General features: G+C 39.3%; 2 protein-coding genes and 1 long non-coding RNA gene across 17 annotated transcripts in view; 2 read left to right on the top strand and 1 right to left on the bottom strand.

Annotated features, from left to right (window-relative positions):
* Positions 1 to 1647, top strand: part of KIF27 (kinesin family member 27) — an 86927-nt gene extending 85280 nt beyond the window's left edge. For 6 of the 7 annotated variants that reach the window (XM_031014679.3, XM_055350843.2, XM_055350842.2 and 3 more), the window contains one exon: positions 191 to 1647. In XM_031014679.3, the coding sequence (XP_030870539.2) occupies positions 191 to 675 (485 nt within the window). In that variant the 3' untranslated portion in view covers positions 676 to 1647. The remainder of the gene's footprint in view (positions 1 to 190) is intronic. The other variant, XM_063696492.1, reaches the window with a different exon arrangement.
* On the bottom strand, positions 172 to 19812 carry LOC134756875 (uncharacterized). 5 transcript variants are annotated; one of them, XR_010130245.1, is made up of 8 exons: positions 17818 to 19812; positions 17249 to 17377; positions 7967 to 8075; positions 6736 to 6821; positions 6060 to 6109; positions 1975 to 2129; positions 533 to 646; positions 172 to 268 (listed from the first exon to the last, which is right to left on the bottom strand). It is a non-coding gene; the product is annotated as an uncharacterized lncRNA (long non-coding RNA). The 5 variants fall into 5 exon arrangements; XR_010130244.1 differs by lacking the exons at positions 172 to 268; positions 533 to 646 and having other exon boundaries at positions 1724 to 2129; positions 17818 to 17882; positions 17986 to 19812; XR_010130243.1 differs by lacking the exons at positions 172 to 268; positions 533 to 646 and having other exon boundaries at positions 1724 to 2129.
* Positions 19813 to 19874: 62 nt separating this feature from the next.
* Positions 19875 to 24437, top strand: part of GKAP1 (G kinase anchoring protein 1) — an 83754-nt gene continuing 79191 nt past the window's right edge. For 2 of the 5 annotated variants that reach the window (XM_055350848.2, XM_019034272.4), the window contains exons 1-2: positions 19880 to 20173; positions 20580 to 20711. The gene's annotated coding sequence lies outside the window, so the exon portion shown is untranslated. Of the gene's footprint in view, positions 20174 to 20579; positions 20712 to 21691; positions 21783 to 24437 lie in introns of all 5 variants that reach the window. The other 3 variants (XM_055350849.2, XM_055350851.2, XM_019034273.4) reach the window with 3 other exon arrangements.

Below are 24437 nucleotides of genomic sequence, written 5' to 3'. Positions count from 1 at the left end.
ATGCCTATAAGTGAAATAAAAATATTCATATTCACACATCTGTTCATCTAAAATAAGTCATTTAACAAAAAAGTTGAAAAACATTATGCATATTGGGTGACAGTAATGTATTTATGTTAAGATGTTTTGATTAAAATACCCAATTTTGAGGAAATAGTATCTAATTTTTTGGTTTGGGGATTATTTTTAGATCAAGAGGCTGGAGATGGAGTCCTGAAGCCAGAAGGAGGAGGCATGCTTTCAGAAGAATTAAAATGGGCATCCAGACCTGAAAGTATGAAATTAAGTGGAAGAGAAAGAGAAATGGACAGTTCAGCAAGCAGCTTAAGAACACAGCCAAATCCTCAAAAGCTCTGGGAAGATAGCCCAGAATTACCTCCAATTCATAGTTCTTTAGCACCCCCCAGTGGGCATATGTTAGGTAATGAGAATAAAACAGAAATAGATGATAATCAGTTTACAAAATCTCACAGTCGACTGTCATCCCAAATTCAGGTTGTGGGAAATGTGGGACAACTTCATGGTGTCACACCTGTAAAACTGTGTCGAAAAGAATTACGTCAAATTTCCGCCTTGGAACTATCATTGCGACGTTCCAGTCTTGGAGTTGGCATTGGATCAATGGCTGCTGATTCCATCGAAGTATCTAGGAAACCAAGGGACTTAAAAACTTAGACATTGAATAATAGAACTTTTGGTAGATATGTAAAAAGATTCCTTTTTCTAACCTGTTAAAAACTAAAGCTCAAGTTCACTACCTCTTTCCTCAGAATAAAGGAAGAAGGGGAGGAAGGAATCCCTAATTCTTTTATATGCTATAGATGTGTACATCTTCTATATATTTTCGGGGAGTTTTAGTTTATATTCCCATAGTAATCAAACATGTTTTCCAATACTTGATAACATTTAAATATTTACATTTATAAATACGCTTAAATGTTTTTCCAGGCATATTTGAAGATTAAAACTAGTAATAGACTAAAATATCTATCAAGTATGTATTATTATATAATATAAATGTACATCATAAAAGTATGTTACAATATAACTGTATTATTGTTATTCTCAAATACAAGTATATTGTTTTTTTTTAAAAAGATCCAGCTAAATCTTGCTTTTCTCAGAGGGAGTCATCTGCTGCATATGTGGGCTAAGACAACCTCTCAGCTTTATGGATTGAGGCTCATTTACAGTCCTCAGAACTCACAGAAACGGTCAGTCTTGACTTTTTAAACATGCTCACTGTTCTGTTTCTGGAATCTTTTTGGATTTTTAAAAATTTATAATGCTATCTTTTTTGTTTGCTAATATTATGCAATATAAGTTTTCATGTCTTTCCTGCTCTATACACTCAATATATCTCTCATTATGTTACTAAAATTGGGAGAAATGAATGCTGTTCCATGGAACACGGAAATTATAGAATAAAACTAAAGCACTCTAACATGTCAAGAGAAAGAACACTGGTTATGACATCTCTGGTCACATGGAGTATGTCTGTAAGGCTTGAAGTCTTGCCAAAGCATCTTTAATGATTTGATGAGCTTAAGTCTGATATTTTTTTCTATAACCTGCTTAGTCAGGCTTTGCACACTGGCCAAACTACACTGGGGCTGTAAATATGTCAATAAAATTTTTACTAAAATCTCCAAGTTTTTCTGGTCAAAATTTTACTGTATAATGTACAATTTAGTTTGGAATTAAGAACGAAACAGTTTGCACACCAAATGTAGTTTGTACTTTTTAACCATATTTTTCAGTTATAGGAAACATCCATTGTAATGACCTGAGGAATTATTTTGTTACTTATGTTGTTCTTTGTTACTTTTCCAAAACACTTGTAAACCGAAGTTGAGTTTCTTTAATTAATGTTTTGTTGGGGGCTGTAGCAAAACCATCCTGACATGGATGCTTACTCAGAGTCACCCACTTCCTTGCTGAATCCATTTTTTCTGATGTAGTGCTGCTACAGACCTTTTCCTTTTGTCCTTTCCTCTGTTGCTGTGGATTTGATCATCTCACATAGGACCCAAACTGTCACCCTGTGCTCAAAGACTCAAGGCTTCCTTTCTCTCATTGCTAGCCCCTAGGGAGTAGAGTTTCTTGGTCTCCTTGCTAAAAACCAGTTCCTTTAGGAAACAAACCAAAACAAAACAAACTTATAAAAAGGAAAATATCTCTTAAGCATGGTACTGAAATTTATTTAAATTAAATAGATTTCTGTGGACTTACCTGGGAATGAAACAATTTATAAATATTGGTCCAATGAGATACTATTTTCTAAATTTCAAAAAACTAATTTACAAACTTAACTGGGAAATTTTATTTTTACCAGGGACTGTTTGAAGTCAGATTCTGGTTTCCAGCTAGTCTTCCACTTTTATAAATTTATGTATATTTATATATAAATATAAATCATAGAAACCAAAGGTAAAACATACACATTATAAATATGTATAAATGCACTGACCTTTTGCCATTATTATATATATTTCATATATATATGTATATACACTTGTACATATACAAGTATATAAGGAAATGTGTTTGTATTTCCATAGGTAAAACAAGTATGTGTAAATTAATTATTTCTAACTAAGGCATAGCACATAATCTTACAAGGAACTTATAATTAGGATCTTTGTTAATAAATACATATTTATTTAAATATATTATTGCTGTGCTTTGTTGAAGGCAGACCTTTTACCAGTATAATATATACACTTGTATATAAACACTTGTATATAGATAGTATTATATATATACTTGTATATAGATATGTTATACATTATACATTATTTCACTTTATAATACATTATTTCATATTTTATATCATGATATATCATTATATAACTATAATGTATATATAGATACATTTGTATATATACATAGATATAGATATATATAATGGCCAAAGGTCAGTGCCCTTAGCAAGCACAGCAATATTTATAAATAAATATTTATTAATGAAGATCCTAATAATAAGTTCCTTATAAGATTAAGTAATGTGCTATGCGTTATTTAGGAATAATTCATTTAAGAATGTATTCTGATACTGGAATCCTACTTGCTCAAGAAATTAACACATACTTGTTTTACCTGTGGAAATACACATTTCCTCAAAGCCAACTCACTAATAAAGCAAGAAAATTTATATCAAAACAACAATGATTAGGTTTGACTATGCAATTGTGAGTTGATTTCTAAATAACAAAGGTATGGTGTTTTTCTTCCTTTTGGTTAAACATATATCCTTTATATATATGACATTTCATGCCACATATGCAAACACACATATAAATAACGTCGTGAATAATATATTCTGGAAATGAACCTCTGGTCATTCTAGTTTAGTCGGTGTTCTCACAAAGGAAAGAAAAAAATTAGACACCTACCCAAGGCAAGTAAAATTATTTTTTTACATATACTAATAATGATTTTACTTTTTCACATGCTTTTTCTAAACATTTTGTCACTTTATTGCCTTTTTGCATGTATATAAAATGTTTGTGGTTTTCTTTTTTTCGTTCATTATGTTCTTTTTTCCTCTTAACTGTAATAAAGCATTTGAAAGGAAAAATATTTGTAAAGTACTAGTTACTTTCCTAACTCTAGAGTGTTATAGCTAACAGAGATGGAAAATTCTCTACGTTGGGAACCACAGGTGGTGAGAACATTGATGAAGGTGCTTTTGTGCTTTAATGTTTGCTTTCTTTTTGTTAATGTATTTTTTTGTTGTTGCCTCAATTCTTCATATCTTCATGAACCCAGGGTCCAAGGAGTCAGCAAAAATATGATCTTCATTAATTGTGGATTAGATTGCCACTAGCCATTGCCTTGTTCAGTCTAGGCCAGTAAAGTGAGGAATGCTTATTTGAGACTAAATTCCTTATATAGAAAAAAATAAAAGTCTTATACTAAGTTTTGGAATGACTATCAGGGAGTGAAATCCTTAGTGGGAGTTCGGTTCTGTGGTCAAAACAAATTCTCATACATTAAATGCAAGTATGACATATTTTGATCTTTCAGTTATTTCCTTAGGCACCTACTCGTGACTTTAAAGCAGTGGGGTATCAGTATTTGAAAGTTCAGGTAGAAAGTTACTTATGTCCACAATTCCTCTCTCAGCTTCACTGGACTTTTTAAAAAAATTCATTATGTATATTTTAAACATTTAAAGTTGTAACAGATTGTAGGCTGCCTTGATTAACACTGGTAATATATTCTTCTACATTTATATTTTCAAAAATTGAAAATAAAGGTGAGAATGAGATCCATTTGCAATAAGCATCTCAAAAGCATTGGGCATGTAGTACTTTTGAGCTTATGTTGGCAGAAGTACACCAAGGGTAGGGTACTGGGGAGCCTCTGCCCGATAAGGAGAAGTATTTTATCACTGTCATTGCTGCTGATAAAAGCAGGCTGACTTTTCATAGGTTTTGTTGTTTTTAAATTATCTGTAAACAATGCACCCCTTATTGCCTACACCAAGGTTGACTGCTGTGATTCCTTCCATTCCTTGGAATGTACGGCATACAAAGAGAAAGCATCAAACACTGGAATAGTGTTTGATTTTTATAATGGCTTTCATGTTGACCCCAACATGACTCCAACATGGAGGTAATTAGAACAAAGGAAATTATGAAAAGAAATCCCAGAGAAAGTTGATGTTATAATGATGGCTTTTGATATTTTGCATAGTTCTCATTTGTCTGTTTTTATATTTCCTTCTAGGAATTTCTGCAGTGAGTCAACAGAATTGGCACTATTTGAAATGCTAACAGTGTAATTTGAACCCAAATATATTGAATTAGATATTATGTTCTACTGGTTAATTATAACACAGAGCTCTATTGAGTTATCTACAGTACTTTAAGAGAAAAATACAACAATCTCACAGTCTGTTATAATGAGCAAGATCCCTATATGCCCAAGGAACAAAACCATTCACAACAGAAAAGAATAGAAAATTAAATATTTTTTAAAAATGTATACTTAATGATTCTTGGAAATTTAAAACTATCTATTAATAATTATATAACTAAAGTAGAAAAGGAATTATTTTAAAACCTTATTTGTATACTGTATTATTGTGTTTTCAAGCTTACTACAGTACTTATATAAAGCAAGGTATAATTTTTCAAGTCCAATGTGGTAAATATTGTTAGAAGTTACGTGATTGCATGCACACGTATGTTTATTGCAGCACTATTCACAATAGCAAAGACTTGGAACCAACCCAAATGTCCAACAATGATAGACTGGATTAAGAAAATGTGGCACATATACACCATGGAATACTATGCAGCCATAAAAAATGATGAGTTCATGTCCTTTGTAGGGACATGGATGAAATTGGAAACCATCATTCTCAGTAAACTATCGCAAGGACAAAAACCAAACACCGCATGTTCTCACTCATAGGTGGGAATTGAACAATGAGAACACATGGACACAGGAAGGGGAACATCACACTCTGGGGACTGTTGTGGGGTGGGGGGAGGGGGGAGGGATAGCATTAGGAGATATACCTAATGCTAAATGACGAGTTAATGGGTGCAGCACACCAGCATGGCACATGTACGCATATGTAACTAACCTGCACATTGTGCACATGTACCCTAAAACTTAAAGTATAAAAATAAAATTAAATTAAAAAAAGAAGTTATGTGATCGGCCAGGCACGGTGGCTCATGCCTGTAATCCCAGCACTTTGGGAGGCTGAGGCAGGTGGATCACGAGGTCAGGAGTTCAAGACCAGCCTGGCCATGATGAAACCCCATCTCTAATAAAAATACAAAATTAACCGAGTGTGGTGGCACACACCTATAGTTCCAGCTACTCGGAAGGCTGAGGCAGGAGAATTGCTTGTACTCGTGAGGCAGAGGTTGCAGTGAGCCGAGATCGCGCCATTGCACTCCAGCCTGGGCAACAGAGGGAGACTCCGTCTCAAAAAAAAAAAAAAAAAGTTATGTGGTCTGTCTTATTTTTAAACGAACCATTCCTTGGACCCCACGCCACACTTACCAACAACAAATCATAGGCATGTACTTACTTACCTTTCATTTCCCACAATGATCCAGGATTCCAATAGCTCTAAGACAGATGACTGGAGTGGGAGGGAGACGGGGGAAAGAGGTTTATTTGAAAGCATTCCATAGACAAGCAAAGGATTTTCAAAAAATATTTTGAGAGAATATAATTCTCTGGCATAAGGACTGAAACTTAAATTCAACCTTTGGCTATCTCTAAACACTAAAGAATACTCTTGGTTAGTACTGACTTTGCCATTAAAAAATAACTTTTTTATACTGGTTTTTATTTTTTATACTGGTTTTTATTTTTCATACTGGTATATTTTTATAGTGGTTCCTTTTCCTATGTTTACTATTCACTCAGGATATTATGAAAAGCCATCCTAGATCGAATTTGAATAGAAATTGTGGAGCCATTCAATAGAGAATTACAAGAAATAGCAGTTTGTGGTAAATTCCAATGGCCTAACAACATACACTGAAGGAAAGCAGTTAGGACTTAAGTGATTTCACCTTTGAAGAACCATGAATGATATGCCAAAACAAACAAAAAAATTGCTGTAGGCAAAATGGGATTTATTTTTGTAAAACAATGATATCTCGACTATTTTGCTTATTTTTTTCCCTCTGCTAAAATGTCCCTGAATTTGTCTACCGAAAAACCTGTGTATAAAAAAAACTTTAATTCAAGATTACAAACCAGCAGCTACTCGCCTGCCTTGAGGGGCTGGATTAATATTATTCATTTCCATTTGCGGGCTGTAGTTGCACTTCACTGTCTATCCTCTAGGAATGAAAAGGAGTGAGGAGTTATCCGAGTTCAACTAACTGATAATTTTCATAATTTATAACTATTAAAGTCAAAGTTTTGTTGTTACTTTCTAGCATGCTTTTTCTAGATGGGAATAATGGGAACAGGGCAAGGCATTTTAATACTGAGGAGTTAATCTCCTTTTGAAATTCCCATCACCTGAGAGGGTTGGATAGCATCTGAATTGTTCCATTCAAGGCCTGGGGCTAAGCCCATCTGTTTCACTAGACATTTTCCTAGCTAGCTCCAGGTGTCACCAGCTGTTAGACATGACTAGAATGACACAGGCTGTAATTTTATTAATAGAGTATATTAAATGACATTTTCTAAACCAAACAGCCTTTAAAAAACTATGAATCACTACCCTGCATTTAATATCAAAATCATATTTTTCAAATGAAACACAAATTAGGGAAATTACTATTTTTGTTACATAGTGAATATTTTTGTTACATAGTCTTGCTTTATCAAATAAATGCTTTATCAAATGAAAGCACTTTGAAAATTGAAGCATCATATATGTTTAAGATTAAATTATAAGTAAGTTTTCCATACAGTTGGATGTCAAAATGGGATAACTGTTTGGAACACATGGTTGTTTATTTTACATATATGCAAATCATAAGACATCTTCTAAACAAATTCTCAGTTTTAGTTATATATATCTTCTAAACAAATTCCCAATTTTAGTTATGTATGTTTCAACAGTATAAATAAGAGTATTCTCTGGGAAGATTAATGTGAATTCTAGCAAAAATATTTTAAAGACTTGCTGAATCTATTTTTATAGGCATAGAAGTGCTTCATGACTATTTCTTTGATTTATGAGTGAAAGAGGATGTTTTTTACTGGATCTTTGGCCACCAGTTTTTGGCTATTTATTACTTATTTTTTTAGTAACAGTTACATTTGTGAGCTATTGAACTATGGCTGGAAAATAACTTTTCTTAAAACTGATAAGAATTTTAAACTATTTTTCCCCAAAGAAACTATAAAACAAGAAGTTAATTTTTTTTGCACATGTATAGGTATATGATCAAATAAAAAGCAAATCAGTCCTCATTTAGCATCTGAGACTTTTAGCTCCTAAATACAACAAGTGTATTAAATTTAACATTACCACAGTGGCCTCTCCTTCATAAACATTCAGAAGGAAGCTCATTCCCCTTAGTTTGCAAGTATCTGCCAGTGTAAGGAACATTTTGTCTCTAGATCACAGCACCTATGACCTGAGCAGCCAAGGAAAGAGAAGGTCAAGACTTTAAGGGTAATGGAACCTACAATCATAAGTATTCTAGTGGATTGTGAACAAATAAATCAGAAAAGAAGAATACTAACATACAGTTTTCCTGAGTTACCTTAAGTGGTATGAGGTATTCTTAGTAAGGTTTATTACAAAATTCAGTATCTCCCATGAGAAAGGAAGCTAGGTTTAAGCATTTGATTATGTGAGTTTAGTTGGCCCTTCACCCTTCAAGACATGGGCCAGTACCGTGGGGTTTAGTTCTTATATGGGAATAATCTGTACCTCTTCCAAAGGGTGGGCTGGTAGCTAAAGTTATTTATTTCCTGAAAATATAAAAAAATGGCATCTATATGTAAATGCTAAAATGTAAAGATGGAAATTTCTACAGGCTTTTGATAGGCATTTTCCTGCTTTATATTTTCTATCAACCTTTGTATTTTTGCTGATAGAGTTGAAAACTAAAAGCCCTATCCCTCAAGGAACTTATAGTCCAGTGATATTACTTATGGAGAGAGTAAAGCAGGGTAAGGAGACAGAAAATTAGGGGTGCTTTTTCAGATGGAAATATGTTTCTGAGCTCACATATATATAAAGCTGTAAGAACTACATGTAAACATACTGATCAAAAAATGCTCTTCTAATGTATGCATGCTCAAAAGAAGCAAGTATCATAAATTGTATCTGAACATGGAAATCACATCCAACCAGCTTTGATGGAAGGAGAAGAGCACTTTACAGTTTTAAGTCTTACATTTGGGTCTCTGATCAATTTTGAATTAGTTTTTGTACATGGTATGAGTTAAGGGTTCAACTTCATTATTTTGCATGCAGATATCCAGTTGTGTCAATACAATTTGTTGAAAAAAACTATTATTTCCTCATTAAATTGTCTTCATACATTTGTTGAAAACCAATTGACCACACAGGTTTATTTCTGGACTCAATTTTATTCCACTGGTCTATATGTCTGTCCTATGACAGACCATACCACACTGTCTTGATTATGTAGTAAATTTTGAAGTCAAAGTGTGAACCCATGAACTTTGTTCTTCTTTTCCAACATTTGTTCATTATTTGGGGTCCCTTAAGTTTCCATATGAATTTTAGGACCAGTTGTCCATTTCTACAAAGAGGAAGATGGAATTTTGATAGGAATTGCATTGAATCTGTAGATCAATTTGGGGAGTACTGCCATCTTAGCAATATTTAATCTTCCAATCCATGAACACAGGCTATCTTTCCATTCTTTTAACTGTGTTTTTTAGTTTTCAGTGTACATGTCTTACACTTCTTTGGTTTAATTTATTTCTAAATATTTTATTCTTTTTGATGCTACTGTAAGTGGAATTGTGTTCTTAATTTCATTTTCAGATGGTTCATTGCTAGTGTCAAGAAATACAACTGCTTTTTATATATTGATCACCATTTATTTTTAGTGGATAGTAAATTGGTTTAAGAACACATGCCATGAATCAAGAAACTTAGGTGGTGCTTACCCATACAAACTAATTTAATGAGCAGAAACCCCAACTACTTTTTTGTTGTTGTTGATAAAATTTTAGCTGGTTATTTTTAAGACTGTTTCTTTCGGAATTGTTTCTATTTTATTTCTAGGTTAAGGGTGGTATGAGCACAGTAGGTCATTTGGCATTTGTAGTCTGTAGTATGAGATCTTTCCTATAAGTGAAACACAAAGGAATAATCCTGAGCAACCCATGTCTCTCTGTATCTTGAGAATACTTTCTATATATTCTTCAATGCTATATACTGTATTTTAAAGATTAATTATTAATCCTGACAAATTTAATTTATTCAATAAACTTCTGTGTGCTAGGTCTTCATGCTGAGTGCTAAATGCTAAAAGAAACAAAGCTTAATAAACCACAGATCCATCCACCAAGGAACATACAGCCTGTTGAGGAAAGACAGACAAGTAAATAGGCAGTTACATTTGAGTTTGTTCATTCAACAACCATTTGAATGCAAACAATGAGCCTGGCACTGTAGTGACATACCAGTGAGTAAAACAGACCCGGTCTCTGCTTTTAAGGGGCTCACAAAGTAAAGAGGAATATAATGACTCTGGTAAAAATATAGAGGGTACTGTGGGAGTATGGAGGAAGGGCATCTAACTTTTAGGGGTAAGGTAAGTGAGAACACATGGTATTTGGTATTCTGGTTCCTGCACTAATTCGTTTAGGATAATTGGCCTCCAGCTGCATCCATGTTGCTGCAAAGGACATGATTTCGTCATTTTTTAGGGCTGTGACTATTTTTCCTGGAGGTTTTTATTCCCTTTCTTCTTCTTCTTAGTTGTTTTTTTGTTTTTGTTTTTGGTTTTTTTGAGACGAAGTCTGGTGTTTAGTTACTATATGCAATGACCTTGGAACGATAAGAGATGGTTGGAGAGTGGAGGCTTGAATTAAATTAGAGGAGGAGCTGTAGTTACCAGTAATATTACAGTGTAAGGAATGCATATGAGAATGGATAATTGAGGTACCAGAGGGTACGAGATCCTTTGAAGGGAGGTCAAGGAATTGAGACACAGTAAGGATTTTGAAATGAACATCCACATAGTTATATATATCTATTATACATACATACATACATACATATATACACATACCCCTCACAAAGAATTACCACAAGAGTGATTCCACAATAGTGTTGTAGTAGTGAGTAGTTTTGGAGAGAGTGATAGTAGCCCTAGTACTAAAATCTTTAATCTATGAGTGAGGGGTTGAATTCTTCAAATTAGGCTGCACAGGGACATCAGTGGTTTAATATGTTAAACTCTTGCAAATATCACATTTCATTAAACAGATGCTTTTACATTTTATGTTGCTAAAGTGAGATTTCTAATTGCTTCTCTCTGACCTCTCAAATTACGATGGTAACTGTCTTCTTTTACAGGAAATGCCCATCTGTCTGTATTAAACACCAGACACATGCCAGGTTTTCCAATTTAAATGACAGTGCTTTAAAACTTGTCATAGACTACTCTGTCCTACCTCCAATGTGTATTTCAAGTAGATACATCTACAGATGCTAGCTCTGCCACATCAAACAATGCACAGTGAATGTTCAAAATCTACATTAAAAACCTCGGTTATAAAGAGCTAGATACCCTGTTTTACATGATGTGATTATTACACATTGCATGCCTGTATCAGAACATCTCATATACCCCATAAATATATACATCTACTGTGTACACACAAAAATTAAAATTATTATTATTTTTGAGATGGAGTCTTGCCTGGTCAACCAGACCAGAGTGCAGTGGCACAATTTTGGCTCACTGCAACTTCTGCCTCCCTGGTTCAAGCAATTCTCCTGCCTCAGCCTCCCGAGTAGCTGGGACTACAGGTGCCCACCACCACGCCTGGCTAATTTTTTGTATTTTTAGTAGAGACAGGTTTCACTGTGTTAGCCAGGATGGTCTGATCTCCCGACCTCGTGCTCCGCCTGCCTCGGCCTCCCAAAGTGCTGGGATTACAGGCATGAGCCACTGCGCCCGGCTCTTCCTTCTTTCTTAAGTTGCTTAGTTTTATCTCTCTCTCTCTCTCATTTTTCTGAGACTGGATCTCATTCTTTCACTAAGGCTGGAGTGCAGTGACGCGATGATAGCCCACCGCAGCCTCAATCTCCCAGGCTCCCACCTCAACCTCCTGAGTAGCTGGGACTACAGATGTGCACCAGTACTCCTGGCTAATTTTTTTTTTTCTTAAGGTAGAGACAAAGTCTCACAATGTTGCCTGGCCTGGTCTCAAAACTCCTGAGCTCAAGCCATCCCCCTGCCTCAGTTCCCAAAATGTTGGGATTACAGATGTGAGCCACCACACCTGGTGGTTGCTTAGTTTTCTCTATATCTATCACCATTACATCTCCGTATTTTCCACCAGAGTTGTGAAATTTTGTTCAAAAGGTTCAGACATATTAGGTAATCCATCATTTCCATTTTATTTTCTTGGAGACATCCCTTCTAGAGACTTCCATCCTCTAGTGTGCTCTCCAGGCCTGCTACACAGCTGACTTCCTGGAACCTTCCTTCACCTTCACCTAGGGCAGGGGTGTCCAATCTTTTGGCTTTCCTGGGCCACACTGGAAGAAGAATTGTCTTGGACCACAATAAAATACACTAACTATAGCTGATGAGCTAAAAAAAAAAATCACAAAAAAGTATGTTTTAAGAAAGTTTACAAATTTGTGTTGGGCCACATTCAAAGTCATCCTGGGCCACACACCACGGGTTGGAAAAGCTTGTCTAGAGAATTCTCTTTGTTTTCTGCTTTGTTGGAGTTCTGGTTTACCAGATCCCATGTTTTTCTGTTTCTCTTTTTCTCTTTTTTGAGACGGACTCTCACTCTTTCACCCAGGCTGGAGTACAGAGGCATAATCTCAGCTCACTGCAGCCTCCGCCTCTCAGGTTCAAGTGATTCTCCTGCCTCCACCTCTCAAGTAGTTGAGATTACAGGCATGTGCCACCATATCGGCTAATTTTTTTTTTTTTTTTTTGTATTTTTGGTAAACACGAGGTTTCACCATATTGGCCAGGCTGGTCTCAAACTTCTGGCCTAAAGTGATCCACCTGCCTCAGCCTCCCAAAGTTCTGAGATTACAGGTGTGAGCCACTGTGCCCAGCCACATGTTTTTCTGTTTCTTGATATACACCTTTACTTGGATGGAGTGCTCCTTCCAGCAGTTTCCTGAGTGAGAAGAGTATATGGAAGTTAAAATTTTTGAGAATTTCTTGATTTTGACATGTTTTCTGGCTTTCTGCACTGCTTTTATGTCCTCCAAGTTCTTTTTTTTTTTTCTTTTTAGAGACGGAGTTTCACTCTTGTTTCCCAGGCTGGAGTGTAGTGGCATGACCTCAGCTCACTGCAACCTCCGCCTCCTGGGTTCAAGCAATTCTCTGGCTTCAGCCTCCCAAGTAGCTGGGATTACAGGTGTGTGCCACCACGCGCAGCTACTTTTTTGTATTTTTAGTAGAGATGGGGTTTCACCATGTTGGCCAGGCTGGTCTCGAACTCCTGACCTCTGGTGACCCACCCACCTTGACCTCCCAAAGTGCAGGGATTATACCACACCTGGCCTCTAAAGCTCTTTTTTTTCTTTTCTTGTTTGTTCATTGTAGGTTCTGTCTTTCATGTAAGGAGGTTTCTTCAAATAAATGGAGATCATCAACTGTTCACCACATTTAAGAATGAGGTGATATCTGGGCATCGTGGCTCATGCCTGTAGTCCCAGCTACTTGGGAGGCTGAGGCAGGAGGATCTTTATTATTATTATTATTATTGTTATCATTATACTTTAAGTTCTAGGGTACATGTGTACAATGTGCAGGTTTGATACATAGGTATACATGTGCCATGTTGGTTTGCTGCACCCATCAACTCATCATTTACATTAGGTATACCTCCTAATGCTATCCCTCCCGACAGGCCCTGGTGTGTGATGTTCCCCGCCCTGTGTCCAAATTCTCATTGTTCAATTCCCATCTATGAGTGAGAACATGCGGTGTTTGGTTTTCTGTCCTTGTGATAGTTTGCTGAGAATGATGGTTTCCAGCTTCATTCACGTCCCTGCAAAGGACATGAACTCATCCTTTTTATGGCTGCATAGTATGCCATGGTGTATATGTGCCACATTTTCTTAATCCAGTCTATCACTGATAGACATTTGGGTTGGTTCTAAGTCTTTGCTATCGTGAATAATGCCACAATAAACATACGTGTGTGTGTGTCTTTATAGTAGCATGATTTGTAATCCTTTGGGTATATACCCAATAATGGGATTGCTGGGTCAAATGGTATATCTAGCTCTAGATCCTTGAGGAATCGCCACATTGTCCTCCACAATGGTTGAACTAATTTACACAGGCAGGAGGATCATTTGAGGCCAGGAGTTTGAGGTCAGCCTGTGCAACACAGAGATACCCCATCTATGAAAAACTTGTTAAATTTGTATTATTTTTAGAGAGGGTCTCACTCTGTTAACCAGACTGGATAGTGGTGCAATCACAGTTCACTGCAGCCTCAAACTCCTGGCTCAAATTATCCTCCAGCCTCAGCCTCCCAAGTAGCTAGGACTACAGGTGTGTACCACCAGGCCCAGCTAATTTTTTATTCTTTTTTGTAGAGATGGGATCTCACTATGTTGCCCAGGCTGGTCTTGAACTCCCGGGCTCAAGTGATCCTCTCACCTCAGCCTCCTAAACTGTTGGGATTACAGGTGTTAGCCAGTGCGCCCAGCCAAAATTTTTCAAATAAAAGAATGAGGCAATAAGATGTTGATGAGAGCCTCTGTAGGAACAATCAGGGATTGCTGACTATTGGGCTGACTGTAAAAGACAGTCAACAAGCCACACTCTTCACCATGGGATCCCCAAACCTCAATATTTGGAGACCTCTTCTCTTGGAGCAGCTGGTTTTCCCATAAGAGGAAGCTTCCAGTCTCTTGACAGGATCCCAGCATTCTAGGATCTGAATTTGTGAATGAAGCTGGGGGAAAGGGGTCTGCCTTATAATTTAATATGCACGACTTCACTTAATTCTGCTTTTCTGTGTAGTGAGTCATCCCTGTCTTCAGCTCTGCCTGGTGCCTAAGAGAGCTCTGAGTCAACCTGTCCAGAAAGTAAACCATCTATCTTCTGGTGAATTCGGGCAGCATGGAATGGAGTAGGGAATCCAGGGGAGGCAGGATCTCATTCTCTTTAGAAAACATTCACAGTGAATTCTCCTTTTTAGCCTTGCTCTCCTTCTGCTTTCGGAGAGAAAGCCACTCTAGTTTTAGAGCCTTTCCAGGGTGCTGTGACATGGATAGGCTCACTTCTGGCTGGTTCTGCCTTCTCCCAAAAGCTGAAGTAGTCACTTTGGCGGCTTTGGTAAGTCAGTGATCACTCATCCATCTGCTTTCCATGTTTCTAAGTTTTGTTGGCATTTTATTCAGCTGGGATCTCTTTCCCTGTTTGCTTTTTCTTTATAGATTTATATCTTTTTTATTCCTTTACTGTCATTTTAATGAGATCTCTGGAGTAAGTGGAAACAAACGTGTGTTCAATGCACTATGCTTAACCAGGAGTCCCCCTGCCACTGGGTCTTAACATGTACAGATGCAATGAACATTTTCTAAGTAGGAAAAGTCCATGTATAGTTAAAGCAATTCCATAATAATTAGAAATAAGTATGATAATAGAATAACCATACCTAACTTAATGCTTATATGTACTTGCAGTCTTTAGAATGGTTGTGTGTGTGTGTGTGTGTGTGTGTGTAACGTGTCTTATCCTCACAATAACCTCATAATTCTACCCCTAGCAGTCTGAGCCCAAAGCCCCTATCTTACATAACATGGTACATCATTTCCCAAGCTACAGGTAATCTTATTTTCAATTTATCTGGTCTTTAGCCAGTCCCTACTTACTGTTAACTTAAGCTATAACTGAAGTTTTAATTTTTTAATTTTTAATTTTAATTTTTGGCCCGGGTACTATAGCTCATGCCTGTAATCCCAGCACTTTGGGAGGCTGAGGTGGGTGGATGACTTGAGGTCAGGAGTTCGTAACTAGCCTGGCCATCATGGTGAAATCCCGTCTCTACTAAAAATACAAAAAATAGTCAGGTGTGGTGGCATGCACCTGTAGTCCCAGCTACTCGGGAGGCTGAGGCAGGAGAATTGCTTGAACCAGGGAGGTGGAAGTTGCAGTGAGCTGAGACTGCACCACTGCACTCTGGCCTGGTTGACAGAGCAAGACTCCATCTCAAAAATAATAATAATATTAATTTTTGTGTGTACACAGTAGATGTATATATTTATGGGGTATATGAAATGTTCTGATACAGGCATGCAATGTGTAATAATCACATCATGTAAAACAGGGTATATAGCTCTTTATAACCGAGGTTTTTAATGTAGATTTTGAACATTCACTGTGCATTGTTTGATGTGGCAGAGCTAGCATCTGTAGATGTATCTACTTGAAATTCACATTGGAGGTAGGACAGAGTAGTCTATGACAAGTTTTAAAGCACTGTCATTTAAATTGGAAAACCTGGCATGTGTCTGGTGTTTTATACAGACAGATGGGCATTTCCTGTAAAAGAAGACAGTCACCATCGTAATTTGAGAGGTCAGAGAGAAGCAATTAGAAATCTCACTTTAGCAACATAAAACGTAAAAGCATCTGTTTAATGAAATGTGATATTTGCAAGAGTTTAACATATTAAACCACTGATGTCCCTGTGCAGCCTAATTTTAAGAATTCAACCCCTCACTCATAGATTAAAGATTTTAGTACTAGGGCTACTATCACTCTCTCCAAAACTACTCACTACTACAACACTATTGTGGAATCACTCTTGTGGTAATTCTTTGTGAGGGGTATGTGTATATATGTATGTATGTATGTATAACAGATATATATAACTATGTGGATGTTCATTTCAAAATCCTTACTGTGTCTCAATTCCTTGACCTCCTTTCAAAGGATCTCGTATCCTCTGGTACCTCAATTATCCATTCTCATATGCATTCCTTACACTGTAATATTACTGGTAACTACAGCTCCTCCTCTAATTTAATTCAAGCCTCCACTCTCCAACCATCTCTTATCGTTCCAAGGTCATTGCATATAGTAACTAAACTTCAACAATTCTTCAACCTCATCAAAAACACCAATTCAGTCACTCTACCATCTTTCCACCATTCTTCACTCCTCTCATAGCTTTACTTCTTACCACTTCTGAAATTATAAGGCCTCCTTTGCCTCTATCACCACCAACTCTGCCCTTATCTTCCCCTTATACTTGCCTGGTCAAATCTCAGTCCTGGTTACTGCCAAAACTGCCTACTCAGTGCCTGCACATGAGCAACTGAATATGGCTAGAGAAAATTGCATAATCAAGTGGCTAGCCTCACTATAAATTCATGACCACTTATTCAATGGGGCTCTTAGTAATGCCTGGAAACTTTACCATGTTCTTTAGTCAGTTCACTCTCCCTCACTCATAAACTCTGATTTCACCTCCCTTCTCTCTTCTTTTCTCAGTACTTTCCGTTAAGGACTACATTACCTAGAGTAGGCTAAACTGCTATAAAAAATAGACTGCAAAATGTTACGGCTCCAACTCAATAGAAACATATCTTGCTCACATAATTGGGTGTCCAGGTCAGTGGGTAGTTCTCCTTCATCCAGGCACCTTCTTTCTTGCGGCTCTGCCAACCCCAGAGGCTTGTGGTCATCTGCATAATTGAATCAGAGTCACCGTGTCCAGGGTCCAGCTGGCAGAAAGGAAAATGCATGAAAGAGGCACAAGTACTCTCAAAGTAAACGCCTTGGCCTGACAGTGGCAGACATAACATCTGCTCACGTTCTATAACTTAATACTTGACCATATGCAACTGAAAGAGAGGCTGAGAAAAGCAGTCTGTGTTTTCAGGGAGAAAGGGAGACTAAATTGTGATGGACAATTAGCAGTCTGCCAAAATGATCTTGCTCCTCACTTTGCTGAGAAAACAGAAGCAACTGGAAGAGAACTACTTTCTCTCACTGTCAAATCTATCTACTTATCTCGACATGTCCCATATACGTGGGAACTGGGGAAGATGGGATGGATCCCTAGACTAACCTTGACCAGAAAGGGGATCTTTCTTCCCAGGCTTTCAGTGAGAACAATGTGGTCTTAAGGACCCTACTACCTAATCACAAAGTGCAAACATACCTTCTTTCCTTGTGCTTTTCAACCTCTGTGGTTTTGGATATTGTTGAGCAACACTCCTTCCAGCCCTGTTTTTGTGAAACTCCAATTTACCTTGTCTTGATGATTCTGCATTACCCTATTCTCCTCCCATTTTCTGCTCCACCCCCTTTCTTTGCTGGCTTGGCTCACCTAGATCAGAGCGTCTCAAACTTTTTGATGTGACACAAATCTCTTCGGGTTCTTGTTAAGTTGAAGATGCTGATTCAGCATGTCTGGGGTGGAGCCTGAGATTCTGAGTTTCTAACTAACATCCTCATGTCCGTGCTGCTGGGCCACTGACCACGTTTTGAGTAGCGAGACTCTAAAGAGGGTGTTTTCCAAGATTCTGACCTTTGTTTTCTTCTTTTATCTCACAGCAATATCACTCCTAGGCTGATTATTTATGAGTCTATTTTCTAGTTCAGTCCTCTTTCCCATATTACAAAATCTTTATTTCTAACTTATTAGTGTCCATGTCTCTCTGGCTGTCTTGACAACCCTTTGAATTCTTAAAATGTCCAAATCTAAACTGATCTTCTCTCAGGAAGTAGCTCCCTCTCCTTTCCTTTGTAATTGTCTCTTTTCTCTCTTGCAATTATCTAGAAACTCAAAACCTCCACTTTCTTTGATTTCTCTCTTCCTACCCACAATTAATCAATCAGTTGCCAAATTCTATAGATTCTGCATGCACATCATCTCTCAACTATGCTCTTTTAAATTCCCCTGGCTGTCCCTTTAGGTCAGACTCATCATTTTTACCTGGCCTACAGTAGATCTGTCAGTTTTTCCACCTCTAATTTCTGCTTCCCCTCACAGATAAATCACTAGCACAAAGAAAAAAAAAAACCTTCCTTTTCTTCCCCCAAACTTCTGAATCATAAAAACTCAAAATACTGAATTAAATATAAATTCATCCATTCGGTATCTTAAGCCCCATACTCCTTTGTCTTTTCTACCTCTCAACATACCCTGGAGTCTTTGGTCTTTCCCCAACACAACTTTCACTGATTCGCCTTCATATATATTCTCATGCTATCCCTTCTTGCTGTAAAACTCTCCCTGTCTCCTTCAAGGTCAATCCCAAATGCCTACTCCTTCATGCTGCCTTTCTTTCCTTATCCTCAAGACAGATACACACGGTTCTTTGATTCCCGGCAGTACTCTGCCACTTTTCACGTGGCACCTATCATGGTTTGTCTTTTATTGTCTGTTTTATCTTTGTTTTATTCCTTACTTCTTTGAAGGCAAAGGTATCTTCAACTCGCCTCTAACTCTGAAGCATCTTACCCGTGGGGCGTCTAATATTAGTCGAATCAGGGGGATTTATGGAGATAATGGGATGCGCTGGTAAGCTCACAGAATTGGAAGCCAGTACAGCTGGGTGCCGGCTCTGCCGTTTATTAGCTGTGAGGTTTTGGGTAAGTCACTTAACTTCGCCTGTAAAGTTAGTCCACTACGACCTGATGGAGAACCAAGGGAGATAACGTCAAAGCGCCCTGCAACTCTACAGGGAACTGAGCAATGTTAGTTATTTTCCTTACAGAGATCTGATGCACTCTTGCTACTGGAATCTTGACTTGCAGGACCATCCCTACTTCATTGCCTGGAGGTCGAACCCCAAGTTGCAGGGAACCCAAGCTACCAGGTCCCACTGCCCTTTTCCACTCCAGGGCCCTCTAACTGCTCTCCGCATCGCAGGTGATCCTGCCTTGCTGCGGGGGAGTGGCCTAGAGTCTCACTCCCTCGGGAGGCCTCCCTCCTTCCACCCGCTTGAGGAGAGCCCTTCTCTTCCCTGTGACCCCGAAGACCGTGGCGCCGCCGCCTACGTGAGGCGTTTGGACCCTGCCCGGCCCCCGTAGCTCCCCTTCTCCAGCAGGTGGTTCTGGTCCTCTCCCCCAACTCGGGCGCTCACGTCACCGGCGAACCTCTAACCAGCGCCAGCGCCGCTACCAACCGCGAAAATAAACAAACCCCCGCGCTCGGCCGACGCGCCAGGCCCCGCCCCCGCCCCCGCCCCGAGGCTCTCACGCCGCCCCCTCCGCCCGGGCTTCCCTCCACCCTCCGCCCGCCCGCCTGCTCGCAGCCGCGCTCTCCCCGCCCCTCACCGCAGCCTGCAGCCGCGCTCACCGCCGCGGTCCGCCCCGGCGCCCCGGGACCCGTTAGTGCCCAGCCTGCGGGCCGACCGCGACCCCCGCCCGGCGCGAGCCTGCCCCCAGCTCTGCCGACACTTGACCCAGACCAGTCCCAACGCCCAGTGCGGCCGCCCGGGGAGCCGCGGGAGAGGCGGCGGCGGGGGGAGGAGGGAGAGGAGGGCCGAGCCGGCGGCCCGGGAGGCCCGGTGAGTACGCGGAGGCGGGCCCGCCTCGCGGGTGTCCGCTTCGGCACCCCGGAGGCGTAGGCAGCGGCTCGACAGCGCTCCCCTCGGCGCCCCGGCCTCGGGTGGCGGGGACTCGGCCTGAGGCGACGGGCCCCACTGGCCGGAGCCGCTGGGCACAGGGCACGGGAGGGCCGCTCGGCGGAAAGGGCCGCGGCCCGACGCTCGGCGCAAGGCTCGGGGCGGCGGGGAGGGAGTCGCACCCGACTCCCAGGCCGGCGACCGCTGAGCCTCCCGAGACCCCGTGGGGGCCGCTCGAGTGACAGGTGCCACCGTCCCCTCCCCGCCGCTGGCGCCCGCGCTCCCTCCCGGGGAGCCGGGCGCTCGGAAATTTCTGGAGCAACGACCTGACTCGTTTTCTCCCTTTCAGGTTTTGAAGCCGCTTCTCTGCCCGAGTTAGGTTTCGCCCAGCGCAATTTCTTTCTCTATGTACTTTGCGAATAAGTTTCGGAGCATCGGTTAACAGCCTATGGGTGAAATTTGGCTTTCATTCATGAATGAGGTATAGTGAATTACTTTTTGAATATAGTGCTCCTCCTCCTCCCCCGCCAGCTTTTGAAAAGTGATTTTTTTTCTGTTATTGTTTGGAACAGCCTTACCGAATTTTTGTCAGATCTCGAGCATTAAGGTGCTTCATAAATATTGAACAGTAACGACAAAAATAGTTTATCAAATTGGCTGATTGCCTTTTCTCTTCCTCCTCTTTTTCACTCTTTCCCTTCGCCAGATTTTTCAGAGTAGATGCTAATGCTTTCATTAGAAGGACTAATGAAAGATTGTCTGTCTTATACTAAGAAGCCGGAGACACTTTTCTTCACCATTTAGCATTGTCTGTTGTGTGGTAAATGTGCTTGGGATTGTAACTGGAATCATTTAATAAATGTGACTTGTAGCTATAAAAATATTTGAGAAGCTTTTTGGCAAATTAAAATATTAAAAATCTTCATAGAAGTCTAGATTTTTTTTCTCAACAGATTTATAACACTATAGTAGCTTCAATTCTGGAGTAAGAGCAAAACCCAGAAGTTGACCAAAAGAACCTTGTGGGCAAATGAAAATAGATGTATTTTACTCGTGGGAGAATCCCTCAGGTCCTCACTGAGTACCTGCCTGTATTTTTTGTTTAACTTTCTTGGCCTGCAGAAAGTGGGAGCTGCAGATTGGAGAGGGATCTCAGTACTTAACTATGAGAAAAAAATGGAGTTTGGGGCATACCCATTGGGTTTACATCACTTACAGTAAGTGTGTTTGGAGCAGAGTTTTAGTATGCACTTCACACTTGCTGATTGTGAACCCTATTTTTTTTTTTTTTTCTTGAGGCGGAGTTTTGCTCTTGTTGCCCAGGCTGGAGTGTAATGGCGCGATCTCGGCTCACAGCACCTTCTGCCTTCCAGGTTTAAGCAGCTCTCCTGCCTCAACCTCCTGAGTAGCTGGGATTACAGGCGCCTGGCTAATTTTTTTTTTTTTGTATTTTTAATACAGACGGTGTTTCGCCTTGTTGGCCAGGCTGGTCTGGAACTCCTGACCTCGTGATCTGCCCGCCTCTGCCTCCCAAAGTGCTGGGATTACAAGTGTGAGCCACCATACCTGGCCTGTGAACCCTAATTTTTAAGAAGCTAAAGTGAAAGATGCTGTTTGGTTATTTGAAGAACAGAACATGAAATAACACAATTTTTTATTTCACCAGGTGTTAAATCAGTGATACTTGGTGCCATTTCATATTACGCTCAGTTAATTTCGATCTAAGTTATATTTCAGTGAGGCCACACTAATTGGCATCTACATTAATACCTTTTTTTGGTCAGGCTAATTGGTAGTGTTAATAGAAGATGGCTATCATTCATCTCATAAAAAGTAATATATTTGGTTGTTCTTGATTTAAGGATTTTATATATATAATTGTGTGTGTGTGTGTGTGTTTTCTGAAGTTCCCTAATTGTGGTCTTCTGGACTGAGATATGGCTGCTGCTGTCTGTCTTGATTCTAGTGAGGTCATAGTGTAGAGGGATAAGGTCATAATGGCAATGTGCCTCCAAACCTTGATAGAGGCCAAGACTACCAGCCACTTAGGAATTCTTCTGCTTGGGTCAGGCTTGGTGGTGCATGCCTGTAATCCCAGCACTTTGGGAGGCCGAGGCTGGAGGATTGCTTGAGCTCAGGAGTTTGAGATCAGCCTGGGCAACATAGTGAGACCCCATGTATACAGAAAGAGAAAAAAAAAGAAATTCTCCTGCTTGTAGCTTAGGCTATTCATTTTTAGAAGCAGTTTACTTAAGCAGCCAATACATCCTAGTTCTCTTAAATTAACACTTTTGTTTTTCATTTTTTTGAGACAGTCTCTCGCTCTGTTGCCAGGCTGGAATGTGGTGGTGCAATCTTGGCTCACTGCAACTTCTACCTCCCTGGTTCAAGCGATTCTCCTGCCTCAGCCTCCCGAGTAGCTGGGACTACAGGCGTGCGCCACCATGCCCAGCTAGTTTTTGTATTTTTAGTAGAGATGGGGTTTCACTACGTTGGCCAGGATGGTCTCAATCTCTTGACCTTGTGATCCACCCGCCTTGGCCTCCCAAAGTGCTGGGATTACAGACGTGAGCCACCATGCCCGGCTGGCTTAAATCAACACTTTAAAACCAAATATGCTTCCTAGACAAAATTGGTTGTGGCAATTAGTTTGTTAGAATAGTACTTACCGTAATGAAACAACTTTGAACTGCTAATAATTGCTCATGCACATCTGCATTATGGGAATTGAGGATTGTCTATTGTGCACTTCACATATTTTTCTACTTGTAGAGCACATTTTTCACTGCATAGACAGCTGTGTACTTGAAGAATGTAAACATGAAGAAAACACTAAGTTCAATAAATGTGTCTTCTATGTGCCTGATCCTGTGGTGTTTGTAAGGGATAGAAACTCTTGTCTTTCAGGATCTTGAAATCAGGATCATAGGGGCTAGGCACAACAATAAAGAGAATTTTTTTGGAGTCCATTCAATAATAGTAAGTTTAAAGTATGGAAATATTACAGAGGAGGGAATGTTTAACTTCAGGAACAGGTCAGAGAACGCTTCATAGATATGCTAGCACCTGAGCAGGATTTTGAGGAATAAATGGAAGTTTTCAGTGGAAGAGATAGATGGCATTGTAGACAAAAGAGAACAGCATAGTTAAAGATATGAACAAGTAAACTAATTGTGTGTTCAAGAAATTTCAAGTTGTTTTTTCTTGGAGTACATGCAAAATCTGAAGAAAGAGGGTTGCTAGAGAAAGCCCTAACGTATGCTATTACATTTAATAAGTCAAATAATTGGCTTTTTGGGTATGAAGTATATGTAAAATAAAGACTTTGTTATATTTTTGACATTGCTGCCATCTTTTTTTTTTTCTTTTTCTTTTTTGACAAAGGGTCTCAGGCTGTAACCCAAGGTGTAGTGCAGTGGCACAATCACTGCTCACTACAGCCTCGACCCCCAGGCTCGGGTGATCCTACCACCTTAGCCTCCCAAGTAGCTGGAACCACAGTCATGCACCACTATGCCTGCTAACTGTTGTACATTTTGTAGAGAAGGGGTTTTGCCATGTTTCCCTAGCTGATCTTGAACTCCTGGGCTCAAGCAATCTGCCCACCTCAGCCCTTCCAAAGTACCAGGATTACAGGTGTGAACCACCATGTGTGGCCTGCTGCCATCTTAAGTATAAATTAATAGTTTTTACTAGTGGTAGTCATTACATTATGGAAGATAGTAGAAGATATATTTATTTATGGTGAACTGCCTGCATATTGAGAATGTGTGTTTATTTCACATTTTGCCCTGAAACATTTCTGTTTTTAAAATTATCTTGTGAATTTATTTTGTCTTCCTTCAACTATACATTATCCTTGAAATTAGTTTTATCATTTATTTTATGAGATAGGGTTTTGCTATGTTGCCTGGGCTGGTCCCAAACTCCTGGACTTAAGTGATCTTCTGCTTCAGTCTCCCAAGTTGCTGAAATGACAGGTGTGCACCACTGAGCCCAGATATCCTTGAAATTATTTTTAAAAGGAACTCAAAGGGAAGAGGGGAAAAATATAAATAAAATAATCATTAGATTTCTGCACCAAAAACCTGATTTGTGTAGTATTTTAATAATATGTAAATGTTTAATATACAGTATTAGCCACCATATTCATAGACTAATTTATGTAACTTAATTGGCAGTCCATTGTATTTTCATTTGCATTGTA

This window comes from Gorilla gorilla, chromosome 13 (assembly GCF_029281585.2).
Source record: "Gorilla gorilla gorilla isolate KB3781 chromosome 13, NHGRI_mGorGor1-v2.1_pri, whole genome shotgun sequence".
Classification (NCBI taxonomy): domain Eukaryota; kingdom Metazoa; phylum Chordata; class Mammalia; order Primates; family Hominidae; genus Gorilla; species Gorilla gorilla.
Note: the sequence above shows the minus strand (reverse complement) of the source record. Positions and strands in the feature narration are given on the sequence as shown.